The 17,390-nt window shown below is 49.0% G+C and overlaps 1 protein-coding gene across 1 annotated transcript; it reads left to right on the forward strand.

Moving 5' to 3' along the window:
* The first annotated feature begins 13,392 nt into the window (after nucleotides 1-13,392).
* On the forward strand, nucleotides 13,393-16,579 carry LOC129380203 (uncharacterized). Its single transcript, XM_055069493.2, has 2 exons — nucleotides 13,393-14,896; nucleotides 16,230-16,579. The coding sequence occupies exons 1-2, from the start codon at nucleotides 13,496-13,498 to the stop codon at nucleotides 16,536-16,538; spliced, it is 1,710 nt and encodes a 569-aa protein (XP_054925468.2). The 5' UTR covers nucleotides 13,393-13,495; the 3' UTR covers nucleotides 16,539-16,579.
* Nucleotides 16,580-17,390: the final 811 nt, after the last annotated feature.

Genomic DNA, 17,390 nt, shown 5'->3' on the forward strand with positions numbered 1-17,390 from the left:
TTATCCCTTGTTTATCTTTCTTTCTTCCCTGAGCGTTTGAACTTGCGCTAAGGGGCCCTGCAAAACTTACTGAGCCCGTTAAATAAATCGCGCTATACGCGAGACAATGCTTCCGGACCGCAAGAGCCATACATTGCTCCGTTTCATGCAGTGGGGAGCTTGCAATGGGGCGTGACAGAGTGCCCAGGTGGCGCTGTGGAAACGCCGGTCAACAGGGCTCTCCGTGCCGCGCTGGTCGGTTTCGGGTAGTACGAAAGCGCAAAACACGACCTCCGAGATCGGGTGGCACATCTCGGAGGCCATGCACGAAAGCCTAGTGGTGAATGCAGTGGAGCAGGAAGCAAAGTTTCATGCCCAGTGTGAACACTGTTCGAGAGGTTGCGCAGTGTACTCGGCCGAAGACTAGAGTTGGTCGAGTACGTTTTTTATCCATTGCTAAGACACGCACATTCCTTTCCAGGGATGGTCTTCAAAAGACACTTTAATAGAACTTTCCATATTGTCACGTGGTGGTGACGTTAAGAACACAGTAGCAATACTGTGAAAGGCAAAACTAGATTTTATTGGGCGAACCTGTGCCCACAAAACAGGCTACACTTATAGCACAACGAAAGCGGCGAACACAGTCGGCGATCGTCGAATAATCTGATCAGCGGGTCAAGCGCGTCGGTTTTTATACAGCAGTCGTCGAATGTTCCAGACTAATCGTTCGGACCCGCGTGCCTTCCACAAAGTTCTACACCATTCGCGTCACGCGATGAAATCAGATAACACAAGGTTCGGCGACAACAGACAGCCGGGTAGAAGCATCGATAACTTTCCAGAAACTTCGGATACATGCAGGCGCGTCCCGCGCTGTGCGATTACGTTTTGTTAGGCGGCGAAACGTGGTTGCCCGATAAAGATAAGTACACGTGTCAATATACACCGTAGCGTATTGAATTCTTAGCCGCAGAAGTGGAACACTGAAATTTTGGAGTGTGCATGCGACTATTCGAAATTTGTACATGCCGTCACGCACTCAGCTTCTCTCCACACTGGTCCTCCAACGTCGCCATAGCTATACGAAGACGGCAGTTCAGGCCATCGTATACGAATAAAACGGTCCTTGCTATTAATATCGTATTCTACTCTAGAATTCACTGTTCGAAGTTGTCGAACACTGTATGTATAAGGGGACCCCCGCCGCCCTTGAAGTCAACAGGGACAAAGACAGACTCAAGCGAACGCTCTTCTGAACCATTCTGGTGCAGGAGAAACGCGGTGGTTGCGCCGGTTGTCCTCATTCTTGTTTGTCCCTTGTCCCGCTTCGCGCTACACCACACACTCTCCGACAAATTGGTTGTATCGATATAGACAAAGCAATTTATTATATGCTCAAACTCACCATTGTTGGACACTTTCAGTACTTTGTGCGGTAATGTAGCATTGCCCTCAGCTCCTCTGTAATGAGCACTATAGTCTACTAAACGCATCTGGCGATGTGATATTTCCTTTTTCTTACATTACAGTCATTACCATCGTGGTCTAGACGCGATCGCATACTTTCCTTCGCGTCACACAAGCTTCTCCTTTACAATTTTTCTCATGCGACGTGACCGCGAGGTATCGTAGTAAAAACATGTATCAAATAACGTAAACAAGCTTTTCATTGTCAGGCTCCACAAAAATTTATCCTACCACTGTTGTTGAAAAAGAAAGTGCACAACCATTGCACTGTACAGGTGCTAACACATGGCGCAGAAACTTGGAGGTTAACAAAAAAGCTCGAGAAGAAATTAAGGACCGCGCGAATCGCGACCCAACGAAAAATGTTGGATGAAACGTTAAGAGACAGGAAGAAAGCGGTGTGGATCACAGAGCAAACGGGGATCACCGATATTCTAGTTCGCATTAAGAGAAAAAAAAATGGAGCAGGGCAGTCCATTTAATGCGTAAGGCTGATAACCGGTTGATCATTAGAGTTTATGCGCCATGTACAACTTTATATAGGGGTCTTAAGATGTACATTCATTGGGGTCGGTTGGCGCAAAGCAGTGATAGTTGATTGCTTTCGGACGCGCCTTCAACCTGCTGGAGAACCAGTTAGAATGACGATGGAGACAATAATTATTATCCATGTATGTTCTTGTTAAACGTGCAGTCATTTCGTTGGAAGCGTACGTAGCCCGTTTCATTTTTGAAAGGTCGGCTCAGCGAAGGTAACGTTCACTAAGCTTCCGATGCGCAGGTTGCAAAACCTATGCTCCGAGGACAAATTCAAAATAGTCACTTAATGATGTATTCAAGGTTTCGACGAAAATTCCTGTGGTCAGGCATTGAAGTGAAAAAAGGTTTGCAGTCACTGACCAAGTCCAACGAAAAGAAAGACGTTTCGGAACCCGTACGGGTTCCTTGTTCACAATGAGGCGGACAAGACGAGTAGTATCATCTTAAAGGCTAAGTATGTGACGTAATGACTGATTGTAGATGATTGGCATGCTTCCTGCTGCTCGGTTCATGGTCCCGGTTGTAAATCAGATGAAGGATGACTCAAGAAGAAGCCGCGTTGTCAGGTTTCGTTCTTTGGCTAAAATTACCGCGTTGTCCCAATCAATGTGCTGTCTGGACGTATGCGCATGCTCGGCAAGCGCACTAGAAATGGCATCTTCATTTCTGACGTCACGCTGGTGCCCCTTGAGTCGCCGTGTGAATTTTCCAGTTTCGCAGATAAAGACCTGGCTCCAACAGCCGCAAGGAATCCGGAAGACAAACCCAGGGAAGTTGATATATGGTAGGCGGTCCTTAACGTTCACAAGCATATTTCGTAGCTTGGAGTTTGGCACGCGCCCAAAGCGCAAGTTGTACCTCGCAAACACGCGGGACAAAGCTTCGCTTATCCCGCGAACATACAGAATGCCTGCGCTGGGGGAAAAAAATCTTCGGATTAGCTGTCACTGGCTGAAAAACCTTCTTTTGAAGTCATGACACAACATGGTCGGGGTAGCCATTTTTGTAAAGTTGCCGCCATAACATCTCAAGCTCGGATTGCAGGTGGTCTTCCTCAGTGCAGATCCGTGTAGCACGCGTCAAACGTGACGAAGCAACCGATTTCTTGTGAGCTACGGGATGATTACAACTGAAATCAAGGTACCGGCCTGTGTGCGTAGGCTTGCGGTATACGGTGAACGACAGCTCGCGGCCTCGACAAGGACGTCAAGGAACGGCAGGCCGTCGTCTTTTTCGATTTCCACAGTAATCTGTAGCTTCAGGAGCACTGTGTTGAGATCATGTAGAAGCCTGCGGACGTCTTCTATTCGTAAGACGCAAAGGGAGTCGGCCACTTAGCGGTAGAACACCTTGGGTCTTGGTTGAAAACCGACGAGAACTCTGGCTTCGAGGGCCTCCATGACCAGGTTAGCGGTAGTTTCGGATATGGACGCGCCCATAGGGGTCCCATCTATCTGCCTGTATATCCTGGAGCGGTAGCAAATATACGTGTTGCTGACGCAAAATTTCAGCAACGTGCAGAGGTGCTCAGTGTCAAAGGGCGTGCCTACGGCGAGAGCATGGTCGTTCTTTAAAACTCCTTCGCATGTGCTGACGGCCATATCGAGACGCACACTAGTGAAGTAGGCTACGACGTCGGACGACACCATAACGTCCTCAACGTCCACTTGTAAGTTGCCGAGCTTTTGAACAAAGTCCGAAGAATTCGTCACGTGTGTCCCAGGTTTACCAGCTAAGGAGCTCAGTACTCCAAGCAAATATCCTGATAAGTTCTACAGCAGAGACCTGGTAAAGTCCACTATGGGTCACAAGGGGACGCTAACCTTGAGAACCTTGGGTAGACCGTAAATGGCAGGGACTGAGCCGTTGGCGCAGAGCAGGTTGTAGTAACACTTCTTTTTCTCCGGAGGTACGTACTTGAAAAGGCTGGCCAGAAGTTCTTGCAATTTCCTTAGTACCCTATTTGTGAGGTCTAAAGACAAAGGAGCGTACGATTCCTTCTATTCAAACAAGAGCAAAATGTTTCGGTCATAGTCGCAACAAGTAGGAGAGTTGCATTCCCTTTATCGGCAGGCATAAGCACAATATCGTTGTTTCCGCGCAGGCTCTTTATGGCTTGCCTTTCGGATGCAGATAGCCCGGTTTCCTTCCACCATCTTGAGAGTATCCCAATCAGATGAACAGACAAGCACGTTCCCAACCTATTTCTTGTGGATCGGTTGGGGCGGATGTGAGCTCTGCTGGAGGGACCGGCGTTGCACACGTCGTCTTTTTTGCCGCTGTCGTTTGCAGGATACGCGAAAATCTGCTACATGGGAGCCCTCTGCTGTCTGCACCCGGAACGCTTCGTTCCACCGAGCCAGTGCAAACGAGGTTTATTTCAAAACAGACCGCGCGGAACAAGACCCCGGAATGGGCGCCAGTCGGCATCAGGTATCAACATACATGTGTAACCCCCAGCAAACCCCGTCCATACATTTTTTGGGGCGACGGTGCGTACCCTCGGACACGTAGTTCGCCTAGCATGTTTTTGACGCACGTTACCCTTCCACCATATTTTATCCTTCCTTGGATTCTAGAATATTCCCCCACTCGTTATCCATACTGTATAAAATCAAGTGCGATACTTAATCCATTGTTACAACGTATGCACTACGTGTTCACCTTAAGGAGAGAAGGCACTTAGATTTAACAGAACCTACATTATCTTAGTAAAACGGGCTGCTGGACTACTTTGTACATAGTTCCTGGCTCACAACAGAGCACAAAAATAATGCATGACGAGAGAGGCGAATGCGGCTGAACTACTCACGACCAGATACATTTCGCGCCAGTTAATTGGAGTTGACCAGTAATATACTAGGAGTGTGCGTTGCGCGTAGGTGAGTTTTGAACTGAGAAGTCTGAAATGTTGCCAACCAAATGGCTGATACCTACCATATAAGATGTTGATGTCAACTGACCAAACATAGTAGCACATTTAGAATAGTGAAATAAATAGAAGGAAACATTTTTGGAAAAGGAGCAACCAATTTCTGATCTTTTCTGGAGGCACTTTGGGTTTTCAGTAAAGTTTTATTTTGAATACGAGAAATAAAACAGAGAATTCTTTTGTTGGCATTTGAAGGTGGCGTTGCTAATTCACGTGGTAGTATTGGCACGGTTGTTGGGGGGAGTGCAGGAGCTATCATTGTTCTGAACTGACAGTGACTTCTTTTTAATAACTCGCCCAGGCAGGGGGATGATATCGAGTGTCGCGCCTGCCCTTGTTCCTTGATGTGAGCTTTTGGCAACGGAAATGACAACCACTGCGGAAGTCGGCGCTTTCCTGTGCCGCCAAACAGAGGAGATTTAAAACTGTTAGAATAATAATGTTTTATAGTAGGAGATTTGTGGTGAGGCTTTGGGGACATCCAATTGAAGTCGCAGCTGACGCCTCGCTGGCGCTATAGGTGGTAGTGCGGTATGGTATGGCATGGTATGGTATGGTATGGTAGGGTAGGGTATGGTATGGTATGGTATGGTATGGTATGGTATGGTATGGTATGGTATGGTATGGTATGGTATGGTATGGTATGGTAAAACTTTATTCTGGTCCTTCGGGACGCGCGTCACCACGTAGCGGGGCGCTCCCACATCGGTACACAAAGGCCGAGCCTCTCTGCTGGGTCACGGGCCCGATGGACAGCTGATAGCGGTGCTTCCAGATCGGGGCTGCTTAGGGCAGCCTCCCATCTGGACGACGTGACGTCGTCGCTGTAGCCCAACGCAGCACGTCGCCAGAGCATATGTTCGAAGTTAGCTACGCCAGAGCATAGCTCGCAAATACTGGTCGATTGTATGTCTGGATAGATTCTGTGTAACAGTGCGGAGTTGGTATATGCCCCGACCTGGAGTGACCTGAGTGTTAAAGCCTGTGGTCTGCCTAGTTTCCTATGTGGCAGAAGATATCGTCTCCGTCCAATGTAAAAGTGTTTGGTGAGTTCGTTATAGGAGGAAGGAGGGTCCCGATTGTCCATAACCTCAGCGCCACTCCACCCGGTAGCTGCACGGTCGAACACTCCTTGCGCAGCTGTGCGGGCTCACTTATTGAGGTTTGGCGGTATGCCTTTGTATCTGCCCCATGTGTGCGGCAACCAGATCATACTGTGCGGCTTGATGTCCTTGTCCTGCAGAATCCGCAGGACCTGCTCCAAAACGGTGCCACTGGCGAGCACTCGGACGGCCGTCCTCGCGTCGCTGCAAATCGTGGCCTTTCTGTGGTCCAGCAGGGTCAGGCCTATCGCCACCTGCTCCGCCACCTCGGCCGACTTCGTTCGAACCGTCGTAGAGTTCGTGATTATCCCATCAAAATCGATGCCCACCGCTACGAGCCCCTTCCCGTCGGGCTACCAGGCAGCACCGACAAAACAGCAATCACGAGCCCGTCTGTGAGCCTCGACCAGGAGAGCCTTGGCCTTAGCTCGTCTCCAACCCACCTTATGCTCGGGATGAACGCTCCGTTGAATTGGAGCGACGACTATGCGTTTCCACTGTTCCCGAGGGAGACCGCAAAAGCGAGACTAGATTTCCGTCGGAGGAACCCCCAGATCCCGCAGAATGCTCCTACCCGCTGTGGTGGTGAACAGCATGGTCTACTGGGCCGTCATTTGCTCCTCCGCAATCTCTTCCAGCATGATGTGCATGCCGAGAGGCATCACTCTCTCCGAGATTGTGTACTTAGGGTTCCCGATGGCCTTTTTGATAGTCTTCCTGATCAACGTTTTGAGCTTGTCCCTCTCCGACCTTTACCAATTGTGCATTGCCACCACGTATGTAAAATGACACATCACAAAGGACTGCGCCATTATTAGAAGGTTGTCCTCTCCAAGACCCTGCTGCCGCTTGGAAACTTTCAGTAAGAGTGTGATGGCATTATCCGATGTCTTGGCTACATTAGAAACCGTCAGTTTCTTGCAGCCGTTCGATTCGGTCGTCATGCCCAGCACCCGAAGGCAGCCCACCCTGGAGACGACACCGCCCTCACTTGTCCGTAGAGTGATTTCGACGTCCTCTACCAGCTTCCAACCCTTCGTCTGGGTCTGTAAAGGAGAAGTTCTGCTTTCCGCGCTGAACACCGAAGAGCGGTCGGCTTGAGATACGCTACCGTGATCTCGATGGCTTCTTGCAACAGAGCCTCCACCCGTGCGTCACTGCTTTCGGTACGCCAAATGGTGACATCATCTGCATATATTGTGTTATTATTGCCGTAGACTTCGGAGTGTCGCTTCGGCAGACCGATCAGGGGACGGTTAAACAGGCTTGGGTATATGACAGACCCCTGTGGCGTCCCTCTGCGACCCAGTCTAACCGAGTCCGAAACGAGGTCCCCCGCCCTGAAAGTGACTTCTCTGTCCGCAAAGAACGATCTGGTTTAGTCGTGGAAGTGCTTGCCTAAATCGAGACTAGAGAATTGGTTCAAGACAAAGGAATGAGAATATTATCAAAGGCCTTCTCCAGGTCTAATGCGATAAGGCTCTCGTGTCCCTTGAGTTACGGTCAATGACTTGATCTTTGAACAGCTTCATGGCGTCCTACCTTGAAAGTCTAGACCGAAAGCCTGCACTGCCAACGGGTAAATGTGGTAAAAGCTTTTGTGACATGAGATCTGTAAAAGAGAAAGAGAGAGGAAAGGCAGGGAGGTTAACCAGAGGCGACGTTCCGGTTTCTACCCTGCACTGGGGCAGGGGATATAGTGGTTGAAAGCACTAAAAAGATCGAGAGAAGATAAAAAAGGAACAAAAAAAAGAAAAAAAGAAGCAAACACGTAAACGAAAAGGCGTTCACACAGGCCGGTTGATCTCAAGAAGCACAGTTGCACTTGCACGGCCTTCTGATACGACGTGAAGTCGCGTCGATGTTTCAGAATTCTTTCTTCCGACAGGGGTGGGTCGTCGAACGGGTTCCGCAAGACGGAAAGCGATTTTCTCTGCACACTGTACTGCAGGCACTGGCAAAGAACATGATGAATCGTTTCCGCGTCGCCAAAATCTCCACATGCTGCGGTGTCAGCCATCCCTACGCGGAACGCGTTGGCATTGGTAAACGCGACGCCCAACCGTAGCCTACGCAAAAGGGTCGCGTCTCTTCGGGGAAGCCTTGGTGGAAGTCGGAGGCTTAAGGTTGCATCCAGGGTGTATAAACGGGTGTGCATCCGTATGGTTCATTCCACTCTGATGTAGTGCACTGGTGTGCAAGTAGGCGGATCATCCTTGCAGCATCAGTCTTAGACAGAGGGAGCGATAGGCGGTAGTGTTCTGAACGAGCTGAACGGGCGGCTTGACCGGCACGTTCATTGCCGACGATACTACAGTGACTTGGCTTCACTGAAAAATTATTTCATGTCCTTTCTCAGTGAGGTGGTGTATGGCCTCTGTGATTTCAAATACCAATTCTTCATGCGGCGGACGGCGCCGTAAAGCTGGCAATAAACGCGGTAATGCCGTCATCGAGTGGAAGAAAATCGACCATTTGTGCGTTGGTTCATCATTAATAAAGTGTAGTGCGACTCCAAGCGCTTCAGGTTCTGCTGCCGTCGACGTTGTCAAGTGAGATGTTTTCAAATTGATAGTGGTGGCTTTTGCTGGAATGACGACGGCTGTGGCAAAGCTCTTCGGCTGCACGAATCCGTTAGTGTGTATGTGGGTGTAATACCGCTACTTCTCATTTAATAGGCGTAAGGTTAGCTGTTTAGGATCCGGTGATGACATTTTTTTCCGGATGCCAGGTAATGTCAGGTTGATCTTTGGTTAAATGAAGCACCAAGGAGGAATCGAAGGTCTCGCGGCAGGGGTGAAGCAAATAGTATTATAGCCTCACGATGTGCGGGTAGTGTTCAGTAGAACAAGGCCCATGGTCTCTCCGCACCTAGAGAGATTAGATGGTGGCAGAAAGTGCGGGCAAGGTGCTTTGGGCACACACTTATTGCTTCAACTGTGACGTGAGTCTTGATGAAATGCCCTCTGGTGGTTGCAATTGCTGTCGCCGTTGATGCACTTCGAGGAAGACCTAGACAAATCTTGAGCGCCTCTGCCTGAACGCTTTGAATAGCGTGTAGGCGTGTTTTACTTGCACTAATAAAAATTGGCAAGCTGTACCGCAAAAAGTCGAGAAAATGTACCCGATATAGTTGCAGCGTACCGCTTGTGGACATTCCCATGGTTTTTCCAGCGAAGAACTTGAGAACGTGACAGATACCTGTCAACCAATTCCTAAACTACTGCAGTGTCTGTGGAGTGGCAAACTCTACCCCAATCACTTTTCAAAATGAAAGGGTTGAGTAGTGCGAGTAACCTTTTTTCTTTAATTTTATCGAGAGTTTTTACGGAGCACGTACCTAACACGGGGGGCCCGCTCTTTCCACGGAGTGAAACCGCATACTTCTGAGAATAGAGTATATGAAGTAATATCGATGGGAACCTAAAAAGTTGTTCTAAAATTTTGCCATAAGTGAAATTCATTGCAGTAGTTTGGTATGATGAAACTGAAATGCGTGGTCGGTAAAGTTTTGCAATGTAAATATTGCAACCTTTTCTACCACCGAATAGGGAAGCCCAAAGGTTAAAACAATAAATAAATATTTGAAGGAAATACATCGGGTATATCGCAATGAAGGTTTTTTTTTTTTTTTTTTTTCACATGAGAAGAGTGAGCCCGTCAAATCCCTGAGCAGAGCGCTTTCACTCATTCCCAATAAGATCAAAAATAATTTCCATAATTATTTGTACGTTGTTCTCTTTTTTTTTTCAGATAACCCCGTATAAAGCAGAAACCACAGTGCAAGCTGCCGTTGAATATTTGTTGCCGTACTACCTACATATTCATTTACTACCTACACAGTCGTCATATTATGAATAATTGTTTTAAAATATTCTTCTTTCACTCATTGGCAATTGAACATTACTATTCCACGCTATTAGAATTGTTCGGGACCCTTTAACAATTTTGCTCGGTTTGAGAGAGCGTCTAAAGCGTTTTCTTGGGTTCAAGGATGTCTACGACAAATATGAAACTTCATAAGTCGTTAGTCAGATTGTGGTAAGAGGTAGGCTTCACTTTCTGTAGCCAAGTGTGATGATCGCTGCCAGCGGATTGATCGTCTTCGGGAATTTTGGGGGTTCAAAGCATAATGGAGTGTACAATGCAATAGTTGTGAAACCAGCATCTAGATGTGGAAGTGGTGGAAGTTGTTGCGTGGTGGGCTGTTTTGTGAATGAAGTTTGCAATGGGAGGCATAACATGTTTTGCTTAGCCGAAGTCCTGAGGACCAGTGACGGCTGGTGGACAGGCCTGGACCACCGGGAATTGGGTGGCCGACCACCTTCGGGCATGAACAGTTTGCTCTCCGAAAATTAATTTTACTCAATCACTGCTAATAATGTGCAAATCAACTTGGAGAAGGATGCTTTATGAAGGTCAGTGTGCCTTTTGTAAGTGGCAAAAGTGTTGTAGAAATTTTTTTTAGAAATCTCCGAGTAAGAATTCTGTTGTGGTTGGTAAATTTTCTGCCTGCACATTGCCCTCGAGTATTTTCATTGAATTCGGCGTCTACAAAGAATATCAATCCCACCTTATCGTCGTAAATGAGTTTATGCGAGCGTTATTCAAGTATAAATATATAGAATTATTTTAACAAGCTCGAGAGCTTTTTTCGACTATGAAGGTAAATTTGTTAAACCACTTGGAAGCAATTAGAATAAGTGATTCCAGAACCTTTCATGGCGCAAGTTTTCTAAAGCGTTTCTGCTGAGGCTTTGCTTTCTTTTTACAGGAAAAGGAGAACTGCATGTTTTGATTGCCACAGTTTCGAAATCGCTAACGAACCACTCGCAGCCATAGGAGGCTAGAGCAAGTGAGGTAAGAGAGGTTATAACGTGTCATTAGTTTAGCTGTGACAACCGTGCCATTCAAATATAGGTTTAGGAATCGAGGGTTATTGGCTCTACAATGAGATCACTGGCGAACGCGAACTGTGTTAACTGTGCGGTGCACGCAACCTCCATTAACCGGGTCTCGAAGCGAGCGATACGCATTGAAGTCGACCAACGATGATTACAAATGAGCTAGTGCAGGATGTGAGTGATGCAAGTTTGAATTTCCTCGAGCAGTGGTTTAGTGCAGCACGAGGCGGCGTCACAAACGGTGACGATGGAAGATTTAAAACAAGACAGTCGCGCAGCGTGTGCTGCTACTAGATCGATTTCCACGTACAAAACACAACTGTTTCGTGTCCATTAGTGGGTGCTAATAAATATACCCGCAGTACGCCCCGCAAATGTGGACAGCTAAACGAGCCGTTTACATCACTGGGGCGATACGCGGGAATGTTCCCGGGGTGATAACGATTCCCTAATACTCGGCCCGGTGCAACCAATCAGCTCAAGAGACCTTGTTGACTCTCGTCACTGCAGCCACCCATGGGTGATCGTGGAATTTCAGCAAAAAAAAAATAAAAAAGAAAGAACGACCTTGGGCTGAACTTCCGGTTCATAACGCGGTTCCTCCCCAAACGTTTCACTTAGCTTCCCAGATTTGCAGCGCCCCGTGAATATGTTCAGCAGGCGCAAATAAACTTGGCTAAATCAAACAGACATGTTGAAATTACGTGTGGTGCTGCCGCACCGTCCCGTTTAAAAGCGTGTTTTCGTTTTCAGCGAGTTGGCTCGGGTTCTTTGTATCCACAATATAAGGACGCCGGGGGCAGGGCCATGACGTATGCGTATACTTAGGGACAGAAAGAGCGATAGAAATTTAAGAAATGTCCGCACAGCAAAGGTCACTGCAATACGAGCCATCAAGCTCGAGAGAGCGGCATACCATCCCGCGGCCATGGCCGCGGTATTTGGATGGAGGGGGAGACGCAAAACAACGTTCGGGCACCATGAATTGGGCGCACGTTAAAGAAGCCCAGATGGTTAAAGCTATTCCGGAGTCCTCCCACTACAGGGTACCTCATCATTGTATCGTGGTTCCGGCGCGCAAAACAGCGAAATTCATTTTTATATATCGAATTTTGCGGCATGTTCACGAGAACCACGGTCAGGAAGGCTGTGAAAATATATCGCGAATTAGATAACACGGAAGAAGACAATAGTAAGGCAGCAAAACTGCACCACACAGATATAGGCAAAAACGCTCCATCCATGACTATAAATTTTTAAAACATAAGATTTCTTAACCCCGCGCTAGTGCGAAAACATGAACGTCTATAGCACACGTGTTCACGAATGGAGCGAGCAGTTCACTTTTTAACCTATGTCATTTTGTTTTTGTATAATTTTCCTGCTCTCAGTTATCTGTCCTCTTTTTCTATGTTTTTCGTGACTTACGTACAATACCCACCATGCACTAACGAAAAATAACAGTTCTGAGTTGGCGCCTCACCTTATGGGTGTCAAATTGTTGTTCGTTTGCCCTTAGTTAAGCAACGAAAGAGCGCGCTTAAGCGCGATGTGCCCCCGGCTATAGTCTCTGCCAAGCGCTAATTTAGCGGGGCCTTTCGCATGAACCCGACAGAAGCGGGTCCAGTCGGCTTGGGCTGGAATTCGCCATTCGAGCTCATGCAAACGCTGCCCGGTCAGCCTGAACGAGCGTCGAGGTGGGCTGAGTCGGCCCGACTGTACGGAAGTCGACCCAGCTGGACCCCAACTGCTCGGGCTACAGTCGGCGGTAATATTTGCGCGGAAGCAGTGTGACGTCACGATTTATGCGCTGTGCAGACAAGCACCTAACCTAATCACAACGACACGACCCAATAAACAGAAGCTGTTGCAGACGGCTGCGGGAACCGGAAGTCCAGTTCCTACGCGCTGACGTCTCGGCACAAAGCTGCGTGCCGTCGCTGTTCACGACTTGGCAGAACCGAGGTCATGTAAAGGCACGCGCGGCACACCTGGCTCGATGAGCCCGATTTCGGACTGTCGGGTTCACGTACGTGCAGCCGATAAAGTTGGAGGCTATATCGCTTCAAGTGGCTCCGGTGTTCTGCAGCCACACGTGCATTGCTTCGGTAAAACCTTATCTCGTGTAGCGTATCATATCAACGAGTTCATATGCATCTAAGTCTATGCTGTGAATGAGCAGACAAAGAGAAGAGGGCGAAACGAGCGCCTGAAAACTTTGTCACTTCTGCTGCCATTCGTCGCTGCTCGCCGATTTCAAGGATTATCTTTGCCGAGTAAAGGTGGAAAACTCGTTCCCGCGACTCCCGGGTAACGCGCGCCTTCGCGAATGTCGCTGACATATTTCCTTTCCATGCGTTGGAAGTGACGACAGCGCCAATGCACCCGCGTGACGTCACTTTGCTTGCTCGTAGTGTATCACGTGTGCCTTAAACATCTGTCAAAAGTAGTGCGCAACGCTCGGTTAGCACAGTCACCAATACCCATTCGTTGGGCCTCGCCACTAGAGCCTCGAATTCAACTAGTGTGAAAACTTCCCTAACGAGACACGTCACTGGAACACCGAAATGAGGCTCAGACTGCTCCCCCGCCTAGGGTTAATTTCTCTGCACGATCGCATAAACGCTATGAAGCCGGCGGGGCCCATCCATGAACTGGACCTCACAAATTGCATTCTTGTCGAACCCGAGCAACTGCCTTTGTACATCGCCAAATGTACGGGACTTCAATGTTTGCGGTGCGTCGCCTGCCCGCTTCGTCCGAGCGCCCTGCTCGGTTTAATGCTAAAACCGCTTCAGCGTCTGAAGGAAGTTGAGTTCTCCCTCGTGGCTGATACAGACGTGGAATATGAAATAAGGCAGGTGCACCACACCGCGTCACAAATGCCAGGCGCCCTGGCACTCAATCTCCGCCGCATGTACGTCGAAGTGAGCGACTACCTGAACTTCAAGGTCCTCTCGGCGCTCCTGAGCTACTGCCCGAGGCTGGACGAGCTGCGTGTTCATTTCGTGCACGGAACCTTCTTCAACGCGCTCCTGGAGTGCAACGTCATCCTCGAACAGTGCGTCAATTTGGAAACATTCACGTTCTCTTCCGAAGTGTCACCCCCCATTCAACGCTTGCCGTCCATGCCGTTGGACTTTACGAGCTGCGCGGCCGTCTGCGGCAACGTCACATACCAGAGGTCGACCAACTCGTGGAACTGTTTTCGACTCGAAGACCTCGCTGTCGGCAGCGCTCATCCCCTCATTCTGCCGCAGCAGCTGGTCCTGGTTGCCGTCCACCAATCGGAAAGCACCACGGCGCAATGGATTCGCCTGGCCAGCCTTGGACACTTCTGGACGAACGTGCGCCAACTCTGTCTTCTGCTATTTCCGGCACGGCCCTGCGCTCTTGTTTGCGCGACGGCGGACGCCGCGTACCGCGAGAGCCTTCGCGACTTCATCTCCTCCAAGCTGCAGCAAATCGTCGAGCTTAACATAAGCGCGTTCCACTTCAGCCCCGACCTCTACTTGACGGAACTGCTCCAGGACGGCTCGCTGCGGCATCTGCAGTCCCTCTCAGCGACCCCTTGCGGGCTTCGCCGCCCGTCAGCTCTGCGCCGTCTGGCGCAACTCTGCCCCGAATTCAAAGAACTGGACGTGCGCATCGCTGGGCGCGGCAGCTTTGTTCGGTGCGCCGTCTGCGAAGGTGAGTGCTTCTTCAATCCCGAAGACCTGCTGGAAATGCAAGACGGTGCCCCCGTGTTTCACAATGTCCTTGCCAGGCTGAGTCTGAGTGACTTACATGGCCGTCTCTCACTTTGGTTCATCGTGACCTGCCCAGCGGTTTCGGTGCGGCTGTCAGACTGCCCTAATCCCTCGCACCCAGACTACCCGTCTCTGGGCCAGCTGCTCACCAGAAACAGCTCGCTGAGTTGTCTCGTGCTGCAGCACGATGCCCTGGCTTTCGGCGAGGCGTGTCTGCTGGTGAGTCGGGTTTGCGCTACGGGCATTTTTGAGGATTGTTCCGCACTCATGTCGACGGTGGCGGTACTGAAATTTACTCGTTTATTAGTTGAGGGGGGGGGGGGGGGGAGCAGTGGGCTCAGCGAGTTAGGGTACTGCGCAAAATACATGAAAAATTATGGAGGGAGAGGTAGGACCGAACGCGCACTACCATTTGTGGATGAGGATAGCTATAGTGGCTTGTTCGTACGGCATATCTTATAATGTAGTAGCGCAAGCTAATCAAGGACAACCGGCATAATTGACACACGCACCGCTGTGTGTGTCAAATGTGCTTTTCTGTGGTCCTTGTTCAGCTTGCGTAGAACGAAATAAGATATACCAATCGTTTTGTTGCATGAAACGATTGGAAGTCAGTATAAAGGCAAAGTAATCGCTAGCACCAACCGGAAGTGCGGAAAGATCCACAATTATTTTGCCACCACTTTGACACGAGATGCGTACACTTTGCTTTCAGAAGCGGAAAAAAGAAAAAATATCCGTGGTGCGTTACTTCAGTATGAAAAAAACTAATCCGCAACAAAGTACTTCTGCATTTCGCACACAGCGGTTGCGTATCTTTCTTGAGACAAATGCGCACGGCAAGCATATAATTACGCTAGCAGACTGTCGCCCTCTCACGGCAGGAGAGAGAGAGAGACAGAGCTAAACCTTTGTCTGAAACGGTAATCCATAACTGCAGATGAAACGAAAAAAAAACTTCTTCCCAGAGCTAGCCGTTTCGCTCACAGCAGGCCACGGATCGCAACCGTAAGTGCCTGCGTTAACCCACAACCGATTTGCTCCCTTCAAATTATTTCGGTGCATAGCACACTTTCTGACCGCCTAATTTATCTTAATAAGGTTTACCGTAGACAAGCAAATCGAAGGGTTGGATAGGGGCAATTGAAATTGCTTCGGGAAGACGTACTAGGCTCCGCCCCTTCCCTGGTCCAGTCACATGCTGCATCGTCACATGCTGCATCGTCACATGCTGCATCGTCACATGCTGCATCGTCACATGCTGCATCGTCACATGCTGCAGCGCAAAATAACACGACGGGAAAAGAACAGACACATATCCTGTTATTTCGTGATATTTCTGCTCAGGTCATGAACTAACCAGGGCAAATGGGGGCACTGTAATATAATTTGCAACTTTAAAAGAAGGATTAAAAATGTGTCTAACTCACCCACTTGCATCGTGTCTTTCGGCGTAAGAGTGCGAGTTAGACAGTTACACCCTTAAATTTTTTCAGGTGTAAAGTATTGAAGAATATAACGTAATTTCCTGCGGGCACCGTTCTTCTTACAGGAAAACATCTCCCGCATCGCCAGCCTGCAGTACCTGTGCCTTCTGTCGGCGGCGACATTACTGGACAATGACGCCGAGGTGTCCCTGCTGACGTTCACCGCCAGCCTGAAGCCTCACATCAAGTGTGTACACGTTCACTACCGAACCTCTGTCGACGGCACCGAGAAGCGAATTACTTGGATGAAGCCGCTTCGCGCTCCAGGCGGTGGCGTCCTGGTTCCAGACGGTCCCTGCTTCCTCTATTGTTCTACGGCTACGTTCATAGGACTCGCCAAGCCGCTGAATCGCGACTTCGAACAGATCGTGTAGATGAATGCAAGGACGACACGCAATAAAATCTCTTAGATAAGCGTAAGAGTGCCTACAATGATACAGCTTGTCATTTGCTTTTTTCATTCGTATCTTCGAATGTGTATGCCTTAACGCGTGTTCATTTTTCTTTCTTCCCTGAGTCTATGAACTTGCGCTAAGGGGCCCTGCAAAACTTATTGAGCCCGTTAAATAAATGGCGCTAAACGAGAGACTATGCTTCCGGACCGCAAGAGCCACATATTGCTCCCTTTCATGCAGTGGGGAAATTGCAATTGGTCGTGACGGCCTGCCCAGGTGGCGCTGCGGAAGCACCGGTCAACAGAGCCCTCCGTGCCGCGCTTGTCGGTTTCGGGTAGTACGAAAGCGCAAAACACTACCTCCGAGATCAGGCGGCGCGTCTCGGAGGCCATGCACGAAGGCGCTGTGATGAATGTAGTAGACCGGGAACCAAAGTTGTATGCATAGTGCGAACACTGCTACAAGAGGTTGCGCAGTGTACTCGGTCGAAGATTAGAGTTGGTCGAGTACGTTTTCATCGATTTCTGAGACACGCACATTCCTTTCCAGGGACGTGTTTCAAAAAACACTTTAAAAGAACTTTCCATATACACCGCAGCGAATCGAATTCTTAGCTGCAGTACCAGAACACTGAAAATTCAGTGTGTGCATGCCACTGTTCGAAACTTGTACGTGCCGTCACGCACGCAGCTCCTCGCCGTGCTGGTCCCCAAACGTGGACATAGCTAGGATGATGGCAGCTCAAGCCATCATATGCGAATCGAATCGTCCTTTATTCGGATCATATTCGACTCTACAATTCACTTTTCGAACTTGTCGAACACCATATGT

This window comes from Dermacentor andersoni, chromosome 8, assembly GCF_023375885.2.
Source record: "Dermacentor andersoni chromosome 8, qqDerAnde1_hic_scaffold, whole genome shotgun sequence".
In the NCBI taxonomy this organism is placed as follows: domain Eukaryota; kingdom Metazoa; phylum Arthropoda; class Arachnida; order Ixodida; family Ixodidae; genus Dermacentor; species Dermacentor andersoni.